General features: G+C 40.4%; 1 protein-coding gene across 4 annotated transcripts in view; it reads left to right on the top strand.

Annotated features, from left to right (window-relative positions):
• Window positions 1-1,116: 1,116 nt before the first annotated feature.
• The window catches only part of Tusc3 (tumor suppressor candidate 3), a 141,063-nt gene continuing 122,604 nt past the window's right edge, over window positions 1,117-19,575 (top strand). For 2 of the 4 annotated variants that reach the window (XM_085844014.1, XM_029480733.2), the window contains exon 1: window positions 1,120-1,604. In XM_085844014.1, coding sequence (XP_085700140.1) covers window positions 1,467-1,604 — 138 coding nt within the window. In that variant the 5' untranslated portion in view covers window positions 1,120-1,466. Of the gene's footprint in view, window positions 1,605-19,575 lie in introns of all 4 variants that reach the window. The other 2 variants (XM_085844013.1, XM_085844012.1) reach the window with 2 other exon arrangements.

Raw genomic sequence — 19,575 nt, 5'->3', positions numbered from 1 at the left:
CATTTGGTGCACATATGCAGGCAAACACTCATGTACATACAATAAGAATAAATAAAACTTTAAATAAGTTGATGTAGCATGTGCATGGATACAGGGCTGAACTGCCAAAGTTTGAATTGCTGCTTCATCTCTGTCTAGCTGTACCACATAAATATTGAGTGTTAATGTGTCTATGAAATGTTTACTAAAATTTCCTGTGGTTGTGGAACAACCTTTTGTTTTGTTTTGTTTTTTTTGTTTTTTGTTTTTTTAATCCTACACTATGCCAAATCAGCAGTATTTATTACTTTCGTATGGAAACTGGTTTTGCCATATCATAGCCAAGTTGCTACAGGTCACATAGAATTCTGTGATCACTACATCAAAAATTACAAGATTGAAACTGCTGTCAGATGCAATCTGTGAGCACTGTTTGACTCTCATGTGACTTATTAGCTATGCCCCTTGCACTTTTGTGACCCTTTGTTATGTCTAGCTTTGGACTGTTGTTTCTCATATTTACAATATTGTCTAATATCTCCCCACTACAAGTATTTGTTGGTTAGCAAAGTGAATTATTTCAATGTGAATATTTGCTTTATAATTGATTCCTTAATAATTATATGTATATGTATATATGTGTGTGTGTGTGTATGTGTGTGTATAATTTATGCAGTTAAAAGTACTTTCAATGTCTTTAGGTTTTTCATCAGACTATCAAAGGTGTTTATCGTACAAGAGAAAAAAATCTTGAGGTAGAGGAAACAATGGAGTTACAAGATGCCTTTATTACACTCTTATTCATTTTTGAATAGAAAAATGTTGTTAGTTTCTAGAGCAATGCTGCTAACTTCATGAATAATGAATGAATAGCTTCTAGCCAGGTTGGTTTCTAAGGGCCCTGATGGAAGGTGGAAGAAACCCCGGGCAAAGTGTAGTACACTTAAGTACATCCAGGCAACTAAGTTGTGTGTCAAGTGTGGTAAGGACCTCAAGAGGAGACACATAGGGGTCCCTAGCAACTTCTTAAAGCGATGGGAGCCTTCTGATGCAAGAAGGCAGCGGGATTTCCTCCTGATCCAGATGGCAGGTTGGCTCAACGGGCTCCTTGGACACTCCTGTGCCCTTGTGTGCTTAGTGGGCAGCCCAGCGTTGGGTCAGAGGTGAAAGGGGTTACTTCTTGATGCTTGCACACAGGAAGCCCCCGAGAGAGCAGCGGAGACGCGCGCGCACAGAGCAGCTTTCTCGCCACGCCCACTTCCTGCTCCATCCCGCGCCATTCCTGGTCCCTCGCCTAGTGAACCGGATGCGCTGTCAGTCTCCTCCTCCTCCGCGTCCTTAGCCTCCACCCAGCTCCCTGGAGAAGCCGCTGCCACCCCGAGGCCTTGGCCAGGAGAGGCTGCTGGCGACTGGCCCGGCGGGCGCGGGCACGGTAGGAGCTGGGCGCGCACGGCTACCGCGCGTGGAGGAGACACAGCCCTGCGGCCATGAGTGCCAGGGCCGCTCCTTCACGCCGGAGACAGGCGGGCCGCCGGTTGCGTTACCTGCCTACTGGTAGCTTTCCCTTCCTCCTCTTGCTGCTGCTGCTCTGCATCCAGCTCGGGGGCGGACAGAAGAAAAAGGAGGTAGGCTGGATCCCGCGGGCGGTCGCCTCCGGGCGGGGGAGGGCTGGAGCTTGCTGCGTTGCTAGGAAGCCCCGCCGCGTTGCTAGGCAGCGGGGACGTGGGCGCTGGCGCCCGGGGGCGGGAGCTACGTGGGCGGGAGCGGGTTGGGCGTGTCCCTTGGGCGCCATGGGCTGTGAGTGCTGAGGGTGACACTACTCCTACATCCTGAAGTCTGAAAGCGGGTGCTTCTGAGACCCTAGCTGTGCTGTGTGCCTCAGGTGTAGGCCGGACTTTGGATGCTGGTGTTCCTAAAGGGCTTGCTGGGTGTGAAAATACCCTAAGGGGAGTACTTGCAAGCACAGAGGAACTATTTACCCATTATTCTGCTCTCCTTTATGTTAAGACGTCACATTGCGCGTGTTATACATTCTGTATTCCTAATAGTACCCTTGCAGAAATAACAGAATGCTTATGTCTGTGTTCAACCTCAGTGTGTGATCAAGAGAACAGTCGCATTTTCATTTTTAGCTTTTACACTATGCATATTTATTTGTGAAGTTTGGGTCACCTGATTTCAGTTTCAACCTATCTCTAGGGCCAAGGCTGAGATTTGACGAATCTAAGTGGGTGGTAGAATAATTCGAGCTTAGTTGTGCAGAATTAATGTGGAAATCTGGTCTGCTCGCTTCACAAAAGCATTTGTTTTGGAATTGTGAGTAGGATTTTTAATTGTAGACCAGTTTGGTAAGAGTATTTTGTTTATACGATTGAAGATGGGTTTTACTGTTGAAATTACACAAGTCACAAGGCTCATAAAAAAGAATCTGGTTCAGTTTATTATCAGAATTTCTTATCAGTAGGGTAGGGAGTGAGTGAGCGTACATTGTAATCATTTTCCTTCATTAATTAAAAAAAATGAAATGTTAATGTTTGTGATTTGTGCACCACTTGGGTAGGTATCCTAGGAGGAATCTGATCCCCTGGAACTACAGTCACAGCAGGTTGTGAGCTATCCTGTGGGTGCTGGGAATTGAAACCAGGCCTTGTGGAAGAGAAGCTAGTGCTCTAACAGCTGAGCCTTCTTCAGTGCTCTCTCTCATCAGCTTTGCTTGAAACCACCTCAGTATTCACAATTGCCTTTCCTGGCCCCCTCCCCCACCTTGAGATTTTCTCCTCTTCCTCCTCCTCTTCCTCTTCCTTCTTCCTCTTCTTCTTCCTCCTCTTCCCCCTCCTCTTCCCCCTCTTCCTCTTTTTTTTTTTTTTTTTTTGTACAAAATTCTTGGTATTTTGGTAAGAGGTTGGAGAAGGCCCACTGTTAACTTGAAATCGAACTTCCACCACAAACTAGATAGGTTTTCCCAGCACTTTGTGTCTTGTACATATTTTCAGAGCCTTAAATTCAGTTCATGAGAAAGGTAGTAGGTTTTCAGCAGTTTCATTTATTATTATTTGGGGGGGGGCTGCTGTGACATACAAAGCAGAGGGCAGTGGTAACTGATGATGACATTCATGGCGTCTGTGACGTTTGCCACACCCAACAATGTCACCAGAGCCACATTATAAGTTGTAGGGAAAATATTAGAAAGTTTACAGGTTCATTGATACTGAGCACCTCCAATCATGAGACTATTTCAATATGTAAAATGTTGGGAAACTTGCTATAATTTAACAATTAAACCTAAAGAACATATCTCCTTTCCTTAAAAATCCTTAGAACATTGGTTAGACAAGATATTTTCTAAAAGGAAAAGATTAGGAGCCATTGAGATGGTCCAGCAGGTGGAGGCGTTTGCCATCAGAGCTGATGATTTGAATTCCATTTCCAGAACTGTCATGGTGGAGAATACCAACTCCTATAACTAACTGTCCTTTGATCTCAAGACATACAGGCTTTGGCACATGTACACCCACACACGAACATGCACACGCTTTCACACGCACACACACGCACACACACACACACACACACACACACACACACACAATATGTGTAAGTGTAAAGATGTAAAGATTGGGGAAACATGATTTGAGATAGAAAAGGGATGAGTTCCAAAATTACCTTTGTCATTAAAAAAAGAGAACCAAATACTAATACGTGATGATATTACAGAGCACACATAGTGTATGTAGAGAAAATGGAGAGGAAATTACATTCTTAAAGCTTAGATAATGGTATTCTCTTTTAATTCTGGAAGAAAAAATAGTTTTGGAAGTTATGAAAACTGGTACCATTTTAGAAACATTGTCTGTAGTAGATGCTGTTTTTTTCCCTCTGACTTATGAATTTCATAGCCACTGTAAGATTCTATAACACGGAATCAGAAAGCATAGCAGTTGGAACATAATTTAAAATAGATATTACTGCCATCTGAATCAGAGTGGCAGCCTTGGCATGAACATGCTTCCTCCTTAAGGCAGAAACCATGCTAACATCTAAAGCTAAACTGGCAAAGTGATTATGACAGCAACAATCACCATTATGGATTTTTGAGTCATGTATGGTCCAGCTTCACAACTGGATCTCTAAGTAGACACCTGGCAGACACTTACCCCTGAAGTTTTGTGTGCTGATTTTCAAATCCAGACACTAAGAACCTACATCTTAGGATGTCGAGGTTAAGACTGTATGAAGTGTTCATAATAGGGCTTAATACATACTAGCAAATGATCAATAACTACCAGCTACTACTATGTAATACCCGAATAAAGGAACGTTAATATCATAGTTCTGACATGTAACTTAATTGATGTTAATTAAACTACAATATATTGCATGGCCACTGTATTGAATTATCATATTGTAAAACACTGAAATCTTAAACTCTTAGGTGGTGGAAGTTTCCTAGAATGGCTTTTCCATCACACAAGAGTTAGAGTCCATAGATTGTTGTGTGCTTGTGTTCACCTGTGTGTACCATGCATGTGTTTATACAGATTTCTTCATAAATTGACATTTACTTCATTAAAATGAGTTTTGATATATTTTCAGTTTAAGAATATACTCAAGTGAAGTAGCTGAGTAGTAAAGAAGATTGAAGATTTTTATAGTTGCTTCCTTTAATGATGTTTAATTATGTGATTAGAGCTGCAGAAGCAGTTGAACCCTTTTCATACTAGGTGACAGGACTTTGTGGGAAATTTGGGGTTCATATTAGTATTCATTTGCATAGCTACTACATTTTTCTGCTTGGCTTTTTAAAAAGCAGTTTCTTGGTTTTTGACATCATTACCATTTATCAGTTAATCACCTTCATTTAGAATTGTTTTTAAACTCTTAATGACTTCTTCCAATTATGTCAAAAAGGTGCTTTAAAGTGATTTCCAGAGAACTTAGTTTTACACACATCAGAAGGTGACAATAATTTATCCTACCTGCTCAAAATGTGCCTCATCAAATAGGCTGTAATATATAGGTGAGCGCAAACATGCAGCATGAAAGCCTGAGTAGCTTACAGACATTTTTTTGAGAGATGAACAAAATTTTGCTGGTCTTAGCTGAAGCATTTCCATTTTAAAAAATATGTGTCTATGTCATTAATTTGTTAAGAGAATTTACATGGAAATTCTATGTGAGACTTTAATATTTTACCAAATGTTGGTAAATAGTATATATTTAAGCTAAGAACTGAAGTGGAAGAAAACTCCTATAACTATAGTACAACCTTCAAAACATCTTAGTCATTAGCATGCAGCTGCCCACCCACATGTAGCTTGCTGTGTGATTTACTTTAGCTGTTATTGGATAACTTGTTGAAGGCTGATTGAAAGAAACAGCCTTATCTTGAATAGCTCCAAGCAGTATGCCCTTGTTGCAGAGGTGATGGCAGAAGACATGTGATTCCTTGTCACAGCAGTGAGTGATTCTGTTTCCATCCTGCCTGTCCGTAGTTTGCTCTTTGAATGTAGCAATACTGGGTCGGTGAGGGAACGTTCTTCTGTTGCTTGCCTGACAGTTTTGTATGGTGGTGTTTGTTAGCAGTGAGCAGCTAGAGACATCTACTAATAACACCAGATGGAACTCCATGGTGGTGTAGCTCTTGCAAAGGCCCAGGATGCTGAGACCCTTCAGCCTGTGAGTGGTATAGGTCGTAAGGAGCTCTAAGAACTTACTCAGCCCTCAACAGCTCTAAGTGTTGGCATTTCTGGACCTACTCTGGTGAGATTTCCCAGGCCCTTGACTGTAACCACTGTTACACATTCATGGCCTAGAGGAGTGTATGTTGAATGACCCACCTTTTTGTTAAAAGTTGGAGTCTCCAAGAGAATAAATGGCCTTTTTTTCATATTCATAAAGCTGGAGAGATTGAGTTATGTCTTGGTATTATTTCCTGTATATTTTCTCTCTTAGAATCCTCAGGGGCAGGAAGAATGGCTAAATTAAAGTTAACACTTTACTAATGGCCCTATAATTTAGTGTAGCTTCACATTGCCAGCCATATGAGTCATATACTTTGATGTTAGAGAAAGTAGAAATCATAATATCTGTAATCGTAGAGTGGGAATTTAGTCTAAAATCATATTTTAGACTAAATAGCAGAGTGTAACTAGCAATCGGAGCTACTGACATCAGGGTTTACGTTTCTAAGTTCCGTTCCTCGTTATTGTGCCTTAGGGTCTCTCCACCCCTTTTCTACTTAATATTCCTTGTTACATCTATGTTTCTGTTCTTCTGTTCCTAGCTGAGACTTTAAGGGACTACCCTTTTAAGTGTGTCTTTTTGTTTTTTCATGAAATGAATAACCTACAGACGTTGTATACATTATAGGGGCTCCGAGTGGTGTTTAATATGTACTAAATAGTGTTTGTGATAGATTTAGCAGGTTCACATTATTAACGTATGATGGTCATATTGCTGTTATCTGTAGTCACTCTCCTGTATGACAGCACACCAGGACGTCTTACTAGCTAGAGTTAACACCCACTGATCCTCTTTCCCCAGGCTCGCTCTTATCTGCTTTCCACAGCCCACCCTTCCTCCTGTTCTCTGCACTTCTGTGAAGTCACCTTGCTACTTACAGGAGCTGGCTTTCTGTTTGTGTTTCACTCTTTTTAAGGTTGAAAAGCATACTATGATAGATATGCCACATTTCCTTTACCAGTAGGTGGTATATGAGATACTTAGATCTAGATCCATTTGTTCTAGTGCAGATAGTTCTGGGTGTGCAGTTTTATGACATAGTGATTCCCTTCCTTGGAAGTGACTGATAGCCTTAGGTTTTCTTTTCTATTTTTAGTTTATTGAGGAAGCTTGACACTTTTTCTGTAATGCGTGTGCTGATTTACCCTTTCCATTGATAATATAGAAGGATCCCTTTTGTCCATATTCTCCCTAGCACTGCTAATCTCCTGACTGTGGCCATTTTTACTGTAGAAAAGTACTAGTAATGTAGTCGAATATGTTTGAATTCTGACGTGTAATTACCTTTACTTTCCTCGTGTGTCTCAGTTACTATTGTGATGAGACACTCATTAGGGAGGAAAGGGCTGATTTTGCCGGCACTTCCATATCCTAGTCCACCATTGCCGGAAGTAGGGGCAGGACCTCAGCAGGCAGGAACCTGGACTGAGATGCTGATGCCCAGAGCACTGAGGTGCTGCTTACTCAGCTGCTTGCTCCTCAGCGCTTGCTCAGCCTGCTTTCTTATGGAATTCAAGAGCACAAGGGATGACACTGCCCACAGTGGCTTGGCCCTCCTTCACGGACCACTAATCAAGAAAATGCCCTACAAGCTTGCCCAGACCCGCTTGTAAGGTTTTTCAATGAGGTTTCTTCCTCTCAGATGATTCTAGCTCATTTCAGGTTGATAGACTACTAGCCAGCACATAGCCTCATGTTCAGGTTTTAGCTTCTTGGCTTTCTAGTTAAACACTTGGTCTATTTTCTGTAGTTATGCAGGAAGATGTAGCTTTAATAAATGCTGCTGCTCAGACCCGCTTAAGACCAGATGATTCAGGCAAATGTCTTATTGGGTGATGGCTTGCATATTGAATGAGCACACCTAGAAACATTATAAAAGTTTAATGAGCCGGGCAGTGGTGGCAGGGTCTTTAATCTCAGCACTTGGGAGGCAGAGGCAGGTGGATCTCTGAGTTCGAGGCCAGCCTGGTCTACAGAGTGAGTTCCAGGACAGCCAGGGCTACACAGAGAAACTCTGAAAAACCAAAACCAATCCCCCACCCCCAATAAAGTTTAATGGTAGTTTTGCCTTTGTTTTTGAGGTCGTCTCGCTGACCTGGTGCTCACTGTGCAGCTTAAGTTTGTGCCAGTCATCCACGTCTGTCTCCTGAATGCTGGGATTACATTCATCAGCCTCCCAAGGTGGCTGATATAGTTTAAAATTAGTATTAGTGGATTAGGAATATGGGACACAGATTGTTTGCCATTCTGCAACTGTGGAAGTGTCTCTGAAATGCCTCTGTATTGTGTTAGCAAGTACTGTAAGGTAGATAAGTCGTGTAATTCTTCAGTCACTCATCTGTTGAACTCGTCTGCTTTCATTTGTATCAGTTTCCTTAGCCCCCGCTGGAAAATATATGGGCAATTTATTTTCATAGAAAAGAAATCCTGTTACTATAGACCAATTAAATATCCTGTTACTATAGACCAATTAAAATGAGAATTGGAGAAAAATTCCTCATATGAACTTGACATAACAAATTATAGCATAATGATAATGAAGCCTCATGATACATATACATAAGTTTATTTAACTCATCTCAGAATATCTATATAATTATCCTGACATCTGGATGAGGGCAAAGTTAATAGCTTATAGCCAGAAGGAGCCAGCTACATAGAAGGAAGATGATGTATAATTTATCTTGCAAACCAGGCATTTAAGAGTGAAAGAGAGGATACGATTAATAATTGTGTTGCTATAATGGAAGTAAGGTGAGGCTGTTCTTGGGGGTAAATGGGACGTCTAGTGACTGAAGTTAGATGCAGGGCGGGTTGTTGAAATGAATATACAGTATCTGCATGCTTTTTGTTGCACAGTTGGTGTTGGTTTATAGGTGTATAGGTTTATAGGATGCTTGTTGTGTTTAGTGCCATGTCACGGATGTGCCCAGTGTGTTGCTTAGGTAGCACTGAGCATGGGTGGTGTTAGGTGGATTGCTTGCCTGCTGTTTCTTTCTACAACTTTTAAACTCAGCTTTTAAACTTTTATCATACTACTTTGGTCTTTTCATTAATTAAGAAGCAATTTATTAAAATTAAGCTTTATATTCAGTTATTTGTAAAGGTGAATTTTTGGATTGTGGGTTAAAAAGAACTGTTCAGGGAGTCCTGGTTTAAGAAACATTGCCAGCATCGTCATTGCGTCTGTTTTGCTCATCCCTTCGCATTGGTTACTCTCGCAGGATAATGAGTCTGCTCTATGCACTCTGTTTCCTTTCTGCAGTGTTGTGGAACCCCTCAGCATACATTTCAGTTTAGTGCCTTTTTAGGGTTAGAATATTATAAATCAGTGTGTGTCTGTGAACATATCTAATTGAATGATGACTGATTTTCCTGATGAGGCTTGATAGAAAAAGAAAGAATGCATCTTTTTTTTGAATATGCTGTGGCTATATTTATAGCATATACAGCAACATAAATCCAAACAGAAGTTTGTCTGCCTGCCTTCATTAATTTGTAAATTGTATAAGTTACGTGTTTTGTTGCTGCCATAAAGTAAAAGAGAAAAACTTACCTTTTGAAGTGTTTACCTTAGCTTACAGTTTGAGGAATCTAGTGCGCTATGGCGGAGAGTATGGGAGGAGCAGGAGGCGGCTGTTCCTGTGTTTCTACACTCAGGAAGCGGAGAGTGGTATACTCACCTGTTTTCTTTTTATTCAATCAGAATCCATCTCATGGGATAGTACCACTCAAGAGTTAGGGCGAGCCTGCTCATCCCAATTAATCAAGTGTAGGCAGTTATTTACGGGTATGCCCAGAAGTTTGCTTCCATAGTAATTCTAAAATTTTACCAAATGGACAGACAATCAAGATTAACCCTCACAGGAATGATTTTAAAACATGCAACTATTTGGATTGTATTAAAGTATATGATAATTTAATTATTGTTACAATGCTCAACATAGCTCCTGTAATATGCCATGCTCTGGATATTCTGTATTCTCTCACCATATACCTTAGTGTGAGTTAGTTTTGTCAAAGAGCTATAAGTAAGTTGAAGTGTTCTATAGATTAGGGTGATTTGCCCTAAATTAGGACTCTAGGAAATGTGCAATTATTAAAGTTCAGACTGGATATCAAAGCTGCTCCTAATTAGCCATGCTTTCCTCCTGCTTCTTAGACTGAGAGGGGTAGTGGCTGTGCGGGTGACTCTGGGGATCTAGAGGTGCAGTATGCAGCCAGATGCCTGTTCTAAACATCTTGGAGATCTTATGTTTTCTTTATATCAAAGCTTTTGCAGGCTTTGCTTTCTATTCATTCTGCTATTTTAGGAAATGTGTTTTATATTTATTTATTTATTTTCATTTCTCCGTTGATTATGTTGCTTTAGGATTTTATAGTATATTTTCTTGGCATGCTGTCTGTTTACCCCAAATGGGTTTAGGATTATTCTGTCAGCAACACTGCCTTCTGGTAGAGAAATGGCCAGCTTTAGGACTGTGTGCCGCAGTTAAGCAGCTCTGTTGAAGGCTGGCTTGTGGTGCTTGCATAGATTCTCCTGTGAGGGAGGCAGTGGGCCTAGATGGCTAAGGTAGTGTATTACTCAGGACACAGCTCACAGGTGAGCCTGAGCACAGGCTTCCTCAGTAGGTCTGTGTCACAGCAGAGACCCTGAGCTTAGCTTGACTTCTCAGTGAGCCTCTTTTAAGCTCTTTAGCCTGCCCTGCAGGAGCCAAGGCTCTATCCCTCTGGAAGGGAAAGTGCTCTGACTCAGAGAGAAGCTGCTTCAGAAACTTTATGCAAATATTATTTAAAGACATGGCATGGAGATCACTTGGCCACACCATGCCATCTTGACACTGGTGGTAATTCCTACCAGGGGAGAGAAGAGACAGTTATCATCACTGTAGAAGGTAGAGAATTGAGAAGGGACTTGTCATAGTGTCACCTTTCCTTAGGCAATTTTAGATATGTCTGTGCTGTTTCTTGGTGGTACTTTATTCCTCAAAGTCATTCCAGACTTTTCTTTTCTTTGTTGATATCTGTAGTTTTGGTAACTGGGATTTTGGCCTATCATTGTTTCAGTGAGGGAGGGCAGGCTCTCCGTTCACAGTTAATTTACCTGTTGCTCTTGCATATTTTAATTTTTACTGCTTCAGAGAATCAGTCAGGTATTAAAGTACTATTTATTTTGATTGTGTGTGTGTGTGTTTGGTGTATATGCAGAGGTTAGGTGAGGACACTGTGAATTCCTTACACGGGAGGTTTTTCCCTAAAGCTGGAGCTCTCAGTTTTTCTGCTTCTCTGACACACAGCAAACACCAGCAGTCCTCTGCCTTTGTCCTCACCAGTGCTGGGATTCCTGCTGCCCATGACTTGGTGCCCATTTGTTCCTTGTGTGCTGCTGGAATCTGAATTTAGGGTCTCCTGGTTCAGCAAGATGCTCAGAACCATCATTCCGTCTCTCAATCCCTCAGGCAGGCATTATGTTAAGGGAGCTGTAACACTTTGTGTCCCTAGGAGTTATCTGGGTGTAAGTCGCGTGGAAAACAGAGAACCAGAGAAACCTGAAAGCTATGTGTTTTATTTCAAAAAGACTTCCTGAGATATGCAGTGTGGTCCTTTCTTGCTTTCATTATGGTTTAGTTACTCATGTTCAGTCACACAGTTCAGATATATTAAGTGGGATATTTAGCAATAAGTAACTCATAGTTTTATATTCTGAGTAGCATCTCTCATCTGAAAAGGTCCTGTTTCTTTCTCATGATTTTACTTTTGTCCTGTATTTCCACACTGTATATGTATATCTGCACTGTGTATGTATATCTGCACCATATATGTATATCCACTATATCTACACTATATGTATGTGTATATATCCGCATTGCATGTGTATAGCTGCACGGTATGTATATATCCGCACTGTTTATGTATATCCACACTACATATGTATATCAACTACTTTCACACTATATGTATGTGTGTGTGTGTGTGTTTGTGTGTGTATGTATCCACATGGCATCTATATATATCCACCCTGTATATATTGTATATGCATCTTACTAGTCAGTCATTTGCTAGCTGTTGAGATTGTCAGATCACAGAAAACTAATACAGATGGATTGAGCCAGAGTAGGGAAGAGAGAGAGAGGGAGAGGTAAGTAAGGAGGTAACATTTACATAGCTTTTATTATAATATTAGTATTCTATAGTTCTGATTTTAGTAGTTACTGACAACTTACTTTACCTAATTTATAAACTAAACTTACCATCAGTGTGAATATACAGGAAAGTAGTTAGTGTTTCTAGAGGTCAGTACTGTTTTGGTTTTAGACTGCTGGCCGACATCTTCAAACTTAAACCTAGTGGATAAGGAGGAATCCTTCTTTGTAAGTACGCAGTTCATATCATTATTGGTAGAAATTTTATGTTTGTCCTTTTAAAAGTTATCATTACTGTCCAAGATAGAAATAAATTGAAGGAAGCCTTGTAAAAATGAATCATAAATAGATATTCTGTATGTTAAAATATGTATTAAATGACATCGAGGCTAAGAGTACATATTTCAGATTTTGAGGCTGATTCCATTTTTAAATGTAAATGTTTCCAATTCCATGTTACTTGAATTTATCACCAAAGCTTCCATCTAGGTTTTGTAAAGAAAGGTTTGGTGTTCCAGTGAGATAACAAGGCTTGGGAAGGATGTGTACAGAGCTCTGGCTTGCTTGGCTCTGAGAGACGGCATCCTGAGTCCATTAGTTGATAGCAATCTGTTCCTTTTTTGCTAAAGTGTATTTTGCTGGACAAGATGGTCTGAAAAATCTCTTTTCTGGAAACATTGTGGAAATCATGGCTTTTGATGCAGTATGCCTCAGATGAGGAAATTAATGCAAGACTGTCTTAAGGGCTTAAAAGTTACATGTGTCAATTGGCAATGAATCTGACCTTGTTTTCTTTCTCTGATGTTACTCCATGAATTCAGGGGTTCCTACGCTGTTATTAATATCAGATCTCACTGCTAAAGTACTGAGCCATGTCTTAAGGTGGAAGTACTTGAGTGTGGTTGATACAGCTGTGTATTTGTTTACTTGAAACCAGCATTTATCTGAGTTCGGGTTGCTGTAAGCCCCACTTACATTGTCTGTTGCACCAGCACTTCTGTACCATCACTGCTGAAAGTGCTCGGCAGACATGAGGTCTGTGCTGGGATTGCTGGTAAAGCAGGGTATGGGGCATTTAACATGTAGTTACACTGTTACAGTGTGCATTGTCATTTTGGGTTGTCTTCTTAACTTTATAAGTAACAACACAAATAGCAAATAGCTATCACTTTGGATCTAAAAAAGCTAAAGGAGGCTGAGAGTGATGCTAACAATGAAAGCCACCTTACATGGAGAATACTGCAAGTTTATTTAGGAAATTCCATTTAGGATAGGAAAGGTGTCCATGGCAGTTCTCTGCATATTTAAAAATATATCATGTATAATTCATGAAGACTCTTTCTATATAGCACAATAGGACAAAAACAGCAAACAAACACTAAACTATCCTAAGCTTGGTAAATTGTTATGTTTACTTTAGGAAAGCCTTTCTAGAGTCAGATGCAGATGTTTGCACCCAACCAGTGGACAGAAGCTGCTGACCCCTGTTGTTGAATTAGGGAAAGCTAAAAGAAGCTGAGGAGAAGGGCGATCCTGCAGGAGAACCAGCAGTCTCAATTAATCTGGACCCCCAGGATCTCTTAAACACTGGACCACCAAACAGACAGCATACATCAGCTGATATGAGACCCCACAACACACACACATACAGTAGAGGACTTCTGGTTCTGTGTTCATTCAGAGAAGATGCATCTAACCTTCAAGAGACTGGAGGCCCCAGGGAGTTTAGAAGTCAGGTGGGGTGGAAGGTGGGAACGTCTGCATGGAGACAGGGTGGGGAGGAGGTGTGGGATGTGGAACATTCGGAAGGTGGATGGGGGAGTCAGGGAATGAAATATGAAGTGTAAAAAAATAAATTAAAAATTAAATTAAGTTTAAAAAATAAGAAAGCCTTTCTAATCTTTCAGTTTTTGAATGGATTGGCTTCCTCGTATGAGAGCATGATGTCTTCTTTACTATGTATACGCATGATGGATGGACATACGTGCCATGACACGTACGTGGTGCTCAGTGCTCATGATGGATGGACATACGTGCCATGACACGTACGTGGTGGTCGGAGGACAGCTTCCTGGTTGATGTTGGTTTTCTCTTTCCACCTTTTTATTCGCTGTAAGGATCAAACTTATTTTGCCAGGCTTCTACCATGTCATTAGAAGCGTTTTAGAAGTTACTAGAAGTGTTCACCTTTGTGATCCACTGTAAACTTATTGCACATACCACATTATCTGGAGGTTTTAATTAAATTGCTTTAATTACTATGCCAATTATATTGTTTTGTGGAGGGGAACTATAATTAATTATTAACCAATGAGTCTCCCCTCCCCACATTGGGCAGCTCTTGGAAAACCATTACATGAAGTATGTCTCTCCATGTCTACAGCCAGGAAAACACTTTTATTTAACATGAGATTGGACTTAACTGGAGGTACAGGTTTTAAGGGGAACTTGAGAATGGGTCTGTTACCTCAGTAGGACACATGTGGAGTAAAGTCCCTTGACCAACGGAGTAATCAATCTGCCTTGTCCATGCCAGGGTGGATGTTTCTGAAGCAAATATTGTAAACAGCAACTTGTACCACAACAAGCGGTAGCATAAAAGTTTAATAGCTTTATTACTCTGTGGCAATTTACAGTACTTAGATGCTTCACCGGTATTCACACTTTCGACTATTTCTCTAGTATTCTCAGTTGTGAATGTCATACAAATATTATTTTGTTTAAATAAATAGATAAGAGATCACATATGAAATTGTCTCCACTCAGTAGAATTTTAAAAAAGAAAGAAGGCCATAAAAAACTGATCCATTCGGAGTCTCAGGGCTGGATTGGGAATGTGTGTGTTCATAGTGACGCAGGTTAAAGAGAAAAGGCTGTGAAGAATGCCAGGCAGGAATGGGCCCCACCAGGAATTACTGTGTTAAATTAAGGTGAACTTAGAGGATTTCACATAGAAGTTCAGGCTTCTGTTGAGATTAACATGGAGTGAGGCTGGAGACATATAAGTTAAATGTATTTTAAAAACTACAGAACACTAGTTTTTAATATTGGGAATGTATGTTGGAGGATAACGATTTCAAAAGACTGCAGACAGGCACATGAAATGCAAGATTTCTATTTACAAAAATTACAAAAGATAATATACAGATAGATATGTAGAAATGCTAGGTATATGCTTATAAAACATAATTGTTACAATAATTAGAAAGATATTTTGGGCTTGATGTACACCAAAATAAGACTGAGAAATGAGGATATGATTGTACTAATTTGGAAAGGATCATGAAACTCTGTTTATAACAGTGTTCTGTTTATAACAATGGAGAGAAGGAGGTGGAGTAAAATTGTAGTTTACACAACCAGTGAAGCTCCTGACATCAGGATACTGTTCCTTAGCTGTGTTAGGGGCCACAGGAGTTGCAAGACCACAGAGTTGAGATTGGAGTAGGTGTCATAATTACGTAAGCTAAATCCATGAAAGCACACCATAGAGGCTGAGGAATTCATACAGAATCGAGAGCAGGGGAAACCAGAATTCTCAGGAAAACCTGTCCAAAACGGCTGAGAAGGGCTGGGAACTTGGAGAACTTGGAGATTCTGATGATTAGAATTAAGGATCGGCTAAATGTTTCCAAATAGAATGCAGATCAGAAAACTGTCCACCAGATCTGCTCAGTAAAAGATCAGCTCCAGCCTGTTAGGATTAATTGAATAAAATTGAATAAGGCCAGTGAGTGAAGGTTACTATTGACAGTGCTTCATAAGTATCCTGGCAGCAACGCCGTGACAGCTGGAGGAGATGCAGCTTGAAGGAGGAACTTGTGGGGTTTGGTGGGTCAGTGGAATAGAGATGGTGCAGAAAAACAGCAGGAAGAGCCAGTAAAGTAAGGAACGTGAACGTGGTCACACCAGGGACTTGTTGCTGTGAAAAAGTATGTGACCGAATCAGAGAAAAAGTTTGTGGTTTCTGGGGATTTGTGTCCTCTGTGGTGGGAAGAGGATGATGCAGCTGCTCTGGAGTGACTTGAGGCTGTGGGAGTGTGCAGTGGCACTCCACACACAGTGCCCAGATCAGGAAGCGGAGACCATTGAGCTCTTCAAGTACTTGCCCCTAGTTTCTCACCACTTCCCCTCTCACCTAGTGTTACAGAGGTTGCATAGCCCCTGTAAGTAATTCTACTATCAGGGGCCAGGTTTCAAACATGGGATCTTTGGGGGGATGTCATTTCAGTCAGTCCTTAACGGGTTAGCAAATAGACCAAAGCCCCAGTGATCTGATGGCTAGAAATCTGGGCTGTTTCTCACAGAACACGTATTTCTAGAATGGGAGGTAAGTTCTGTGGTACACAGCATTTCCAATGAAATGCTGCCTTTTGTTGGTGAAGGTTGAGAACTGTACCTGTGTGGGTGTAAGGAGAAATACTTAGTGTGTACTTAGGAATCACACTGGCTTAGTTTAACAATGCTTACACTTTCCATTTCAGCAGGGAGAGGTAGATTTCTCTGACTGTTCTCAATTAGAGCAGCTTTATTGGATTGTTAGAATGAAAAAGTTTCGGTCCTACTGACCTGGCTTTGCAATGTTCAGTTAAATAAAGAACAGGTCTATGCTGGTTTGGGAACAGCTGGTTGGGGAATTGCTCTTTGAAAACTGCCACTCCTCGTGTTAAACGCCAATTCCCTTCACTTCCTTACATAGGCTCATCTGAGTGCTTTGTTTATGTTTTAGGTGCTTCTATATACATAATCTAAAGGGCATTTTACATTTTTTAATTTGAGGGTTTTTTTTTTTTTTTGTGTGTGTGTGTGTTTGTTTTAATTGTATGTAGTGTCATGGAATGCTGACCTTTGTGGGTGGCCTGACCATTGCTGCATTGACAACTCAGTTACGGTGACTATCTATAGGAGATCCTTACAAGATTGGGCCTATAAAGTAACATTCACTCCTAGAAGAGTGGGCAGGAAGATCATCAGATCCCTCACTGCCTACCCAAGCCACATGTAATCCTGCCACAGCAGCATGGAGTTTGAGCATGTGCTAGATAGAGTACCCAGGAGGTGGAGGTCAGCCTTGAAGGAGATCCTAGTGTAAGTCAGAACCCTGTGCTAGCTGTGACAGCTGCCAGGCATCCATGCTCCTGGAAGTAGCCCCAGCATATTGATGGGTTCACTGAGTTGGACTTGCATGGCATTGCTGCTTTGGTTTGTCAGTATCCTGTTGGGTGCAAATGGGAGTTTCTATATGTTTCTCCAGGAAAAAGTCACACACCATCTGTCATATGTAAATAAGTATGGAGTTTCTCATCTGTGCGATCCCGTTAAAATGCAAATGAATTTAGATTTTGGAGTGTTTTGGATCTCAGGTGTTGGGATTGGAGATGCTCAGCTTGTGACATATGGTTTACTTCTAGCGGTGCAGAACTGAAGCTGATGAAGCTGCTGTTTGTGCATCTGTCTGGATCTTTGCACCTTTGCCTCTGACATCCATGCTTTACAAAAATCTTTTTCGATACATTAACATTCCAGAATGTGTCACTGTTACCTTCTGTTTCGTTCCTGTTTCTGTCTGGTAAATGTTAAAGAAAATGATCCATACATCTTTTCAAACTCTCCTTACACCCGTGTGCTTGCCTGCGTTTGGAACAGCCTTGGCTAAGGGGTCTTCTGTTTGCATCTGGGCCCTATGGATTTGCTGGAAAGAACTTTTCTCTGTGACCGTGGAAGGCTTGGAGTTTAGTGACTGCTTTGCTCTGTCCTTCAAGAGCAAGCTGACATTTAAGGGTGGTCAACCTGAACTGCATTAGTAAACGTGGTATAAACTAATGATGGCATATATTTACATTTATCACATACATAACTACATACTAATGTTTTGCATCATTTTAACATGTTTCCAATTTGTTAAATATTCAAAATTTTCAAATATATGACTTCTTGATGTCATTCAAATTAAAACCTTATGTAATATTTTATCTCAAAGCCAAGCCATTTCCTTTCATGGGTAGGGATTCTGAGGCTGTAGGTGCTTGTACTCCTTTACTTCAGGGTGCTTTATTGTTGGCATCGCCAGCCTCCCCGAGGGTCTTAGGGCTGCAGTGTCTCACACTGCCCTCCAGGAGCTTTGCTGCAGAGTCTGGACTTGGTCAGGATACCCAATGTCCATATGCCCAGTACAGTCCTCTCAGATGGAGTAAGATTAGGTTGCAGATTGATTTGGTAATTGATGAATTAGAAAACTAAGCATGAAGTTTAGGAAGTAAGTGTAGAGTCCAAAGAAAGCCTTAATGTTAGATTAATAGTAGGTAATTAAAACATTAAGAGGAAAACTAATTAAACCAGTGTGCTTCTGTACATTGATATTCATAACTAGTGTGGAAGATGTATACGCTAGTGTTGCTATAACCTATACTAATTCATTCCTATTAAAATTCTACATATTGGAATTCCATGCTTTATAGCTTATAACCTTAGATTGGGACAATATATGTAAAATTGAAATGTTCAAAACTGAAGATAGAATTTAAAAGGGATACTAATATAATTTTAAAAGATTTATACCTTAAAATAGGATCAAAATATATTTCAATATTTTTCTCTTTATGGGCTGTTTTATAGGACACTTATCTTCATTATTGTCTGAAAACATGAGTAAACAAACTTAAAGAACTTAACATAGTCACTGTGACACAGAAAGTAATTTCATGATTCAGCCAATACAGTATCCAAATTCTATAACTAGAACTGCTTTTAGCAAAGGTGGAAGAAAAAGCTAGTTCCATGGTGGAACATGAGGCAACATGGACGGCAAGGTGGCATGAGTGACTGAGGACTGGGAAAGTGTGGGCATTGCCTTCTAACTATAAATTCTCATCGTCTGCCAACACTGGTTTAGCCAATGTAATGCCATAACAACATACATTCATGTATTTGTGATCATATTTGTGATTGTACTACTTATATATTCTTTTATGTGCTGTCAGACAATTATCTAGACACTTAATACTTGGTGTATCTGATTATCATCACCACTATTGATGCTATCATTTTTGTCACTAATTTTGTTTACAATTGATAGTGTGCTATGAAGGGTTTTACGTAGCCTTTTTTGTTGGCTAGTTTTTATGTCAACTTGACACAAGCTAGAGTCATCTCAGAAGAAGGAATCTTAATCAAAAGAATACCTGTATAGAGTTTGTCTGTTGGCAAGTCAGTAGGACATTTTCTTGATTGGTGATTGATGTGGGAGGACCTGGCTCAGTGTGCATGGGACCATCCCTGGGCTGGTGATCCCGGGTGCTATAAGAAATCAGGCTGAGCAAGCCTTGAGAGCAAGCCAGTAAACAGCACTCCTCCATCTTATTGCTCTGCTTGAGTTTCTGTCCAGACTTCCCTAATAGATTGAGATGTGGATGTGTAAGTGAAACAAAGCCTGTCTATTCCAAATTGCTTATGGCCATGGTGTTTTTATCAGGGAAGTAGTAGTATTCCTAACTAAGTCACAGTTCTTACCAGCTTGTATATTACAGTTACTTATAATTGCAAATATACATTATATCATTCAAAATTGACTTATTCTGCATTTATTCTCTACAGTTTTACTTTATCTTGTTTTTACAGCTTACCTTTATTAAAATGAGGTGTGTGCAAGCACAGTATTTTACCAGGTATATTTTCATCTCAGATATTGTAGCATATGTCTCTAAGTTAAATT

The sequence above is a fragment of the Mus caroli genome, unplaced genomic scaffold, assembly GCF_978045245.1.
Source record: "Mus caroli unplaced genomic scaffold, Mus_caroli_1 scaffold_10, whole genome shotgun sequence".
NCBI classification, from domain to species: Eukaryota; Metazoa; Chordata; class Mammalia; order Rodentia; family Muridae; genus Mus; species Mus caroli.
Note: the sequence above shows the minus strand (reverse complement) of the source record. Positions and strands in the feature narration are given on the sequence as shown.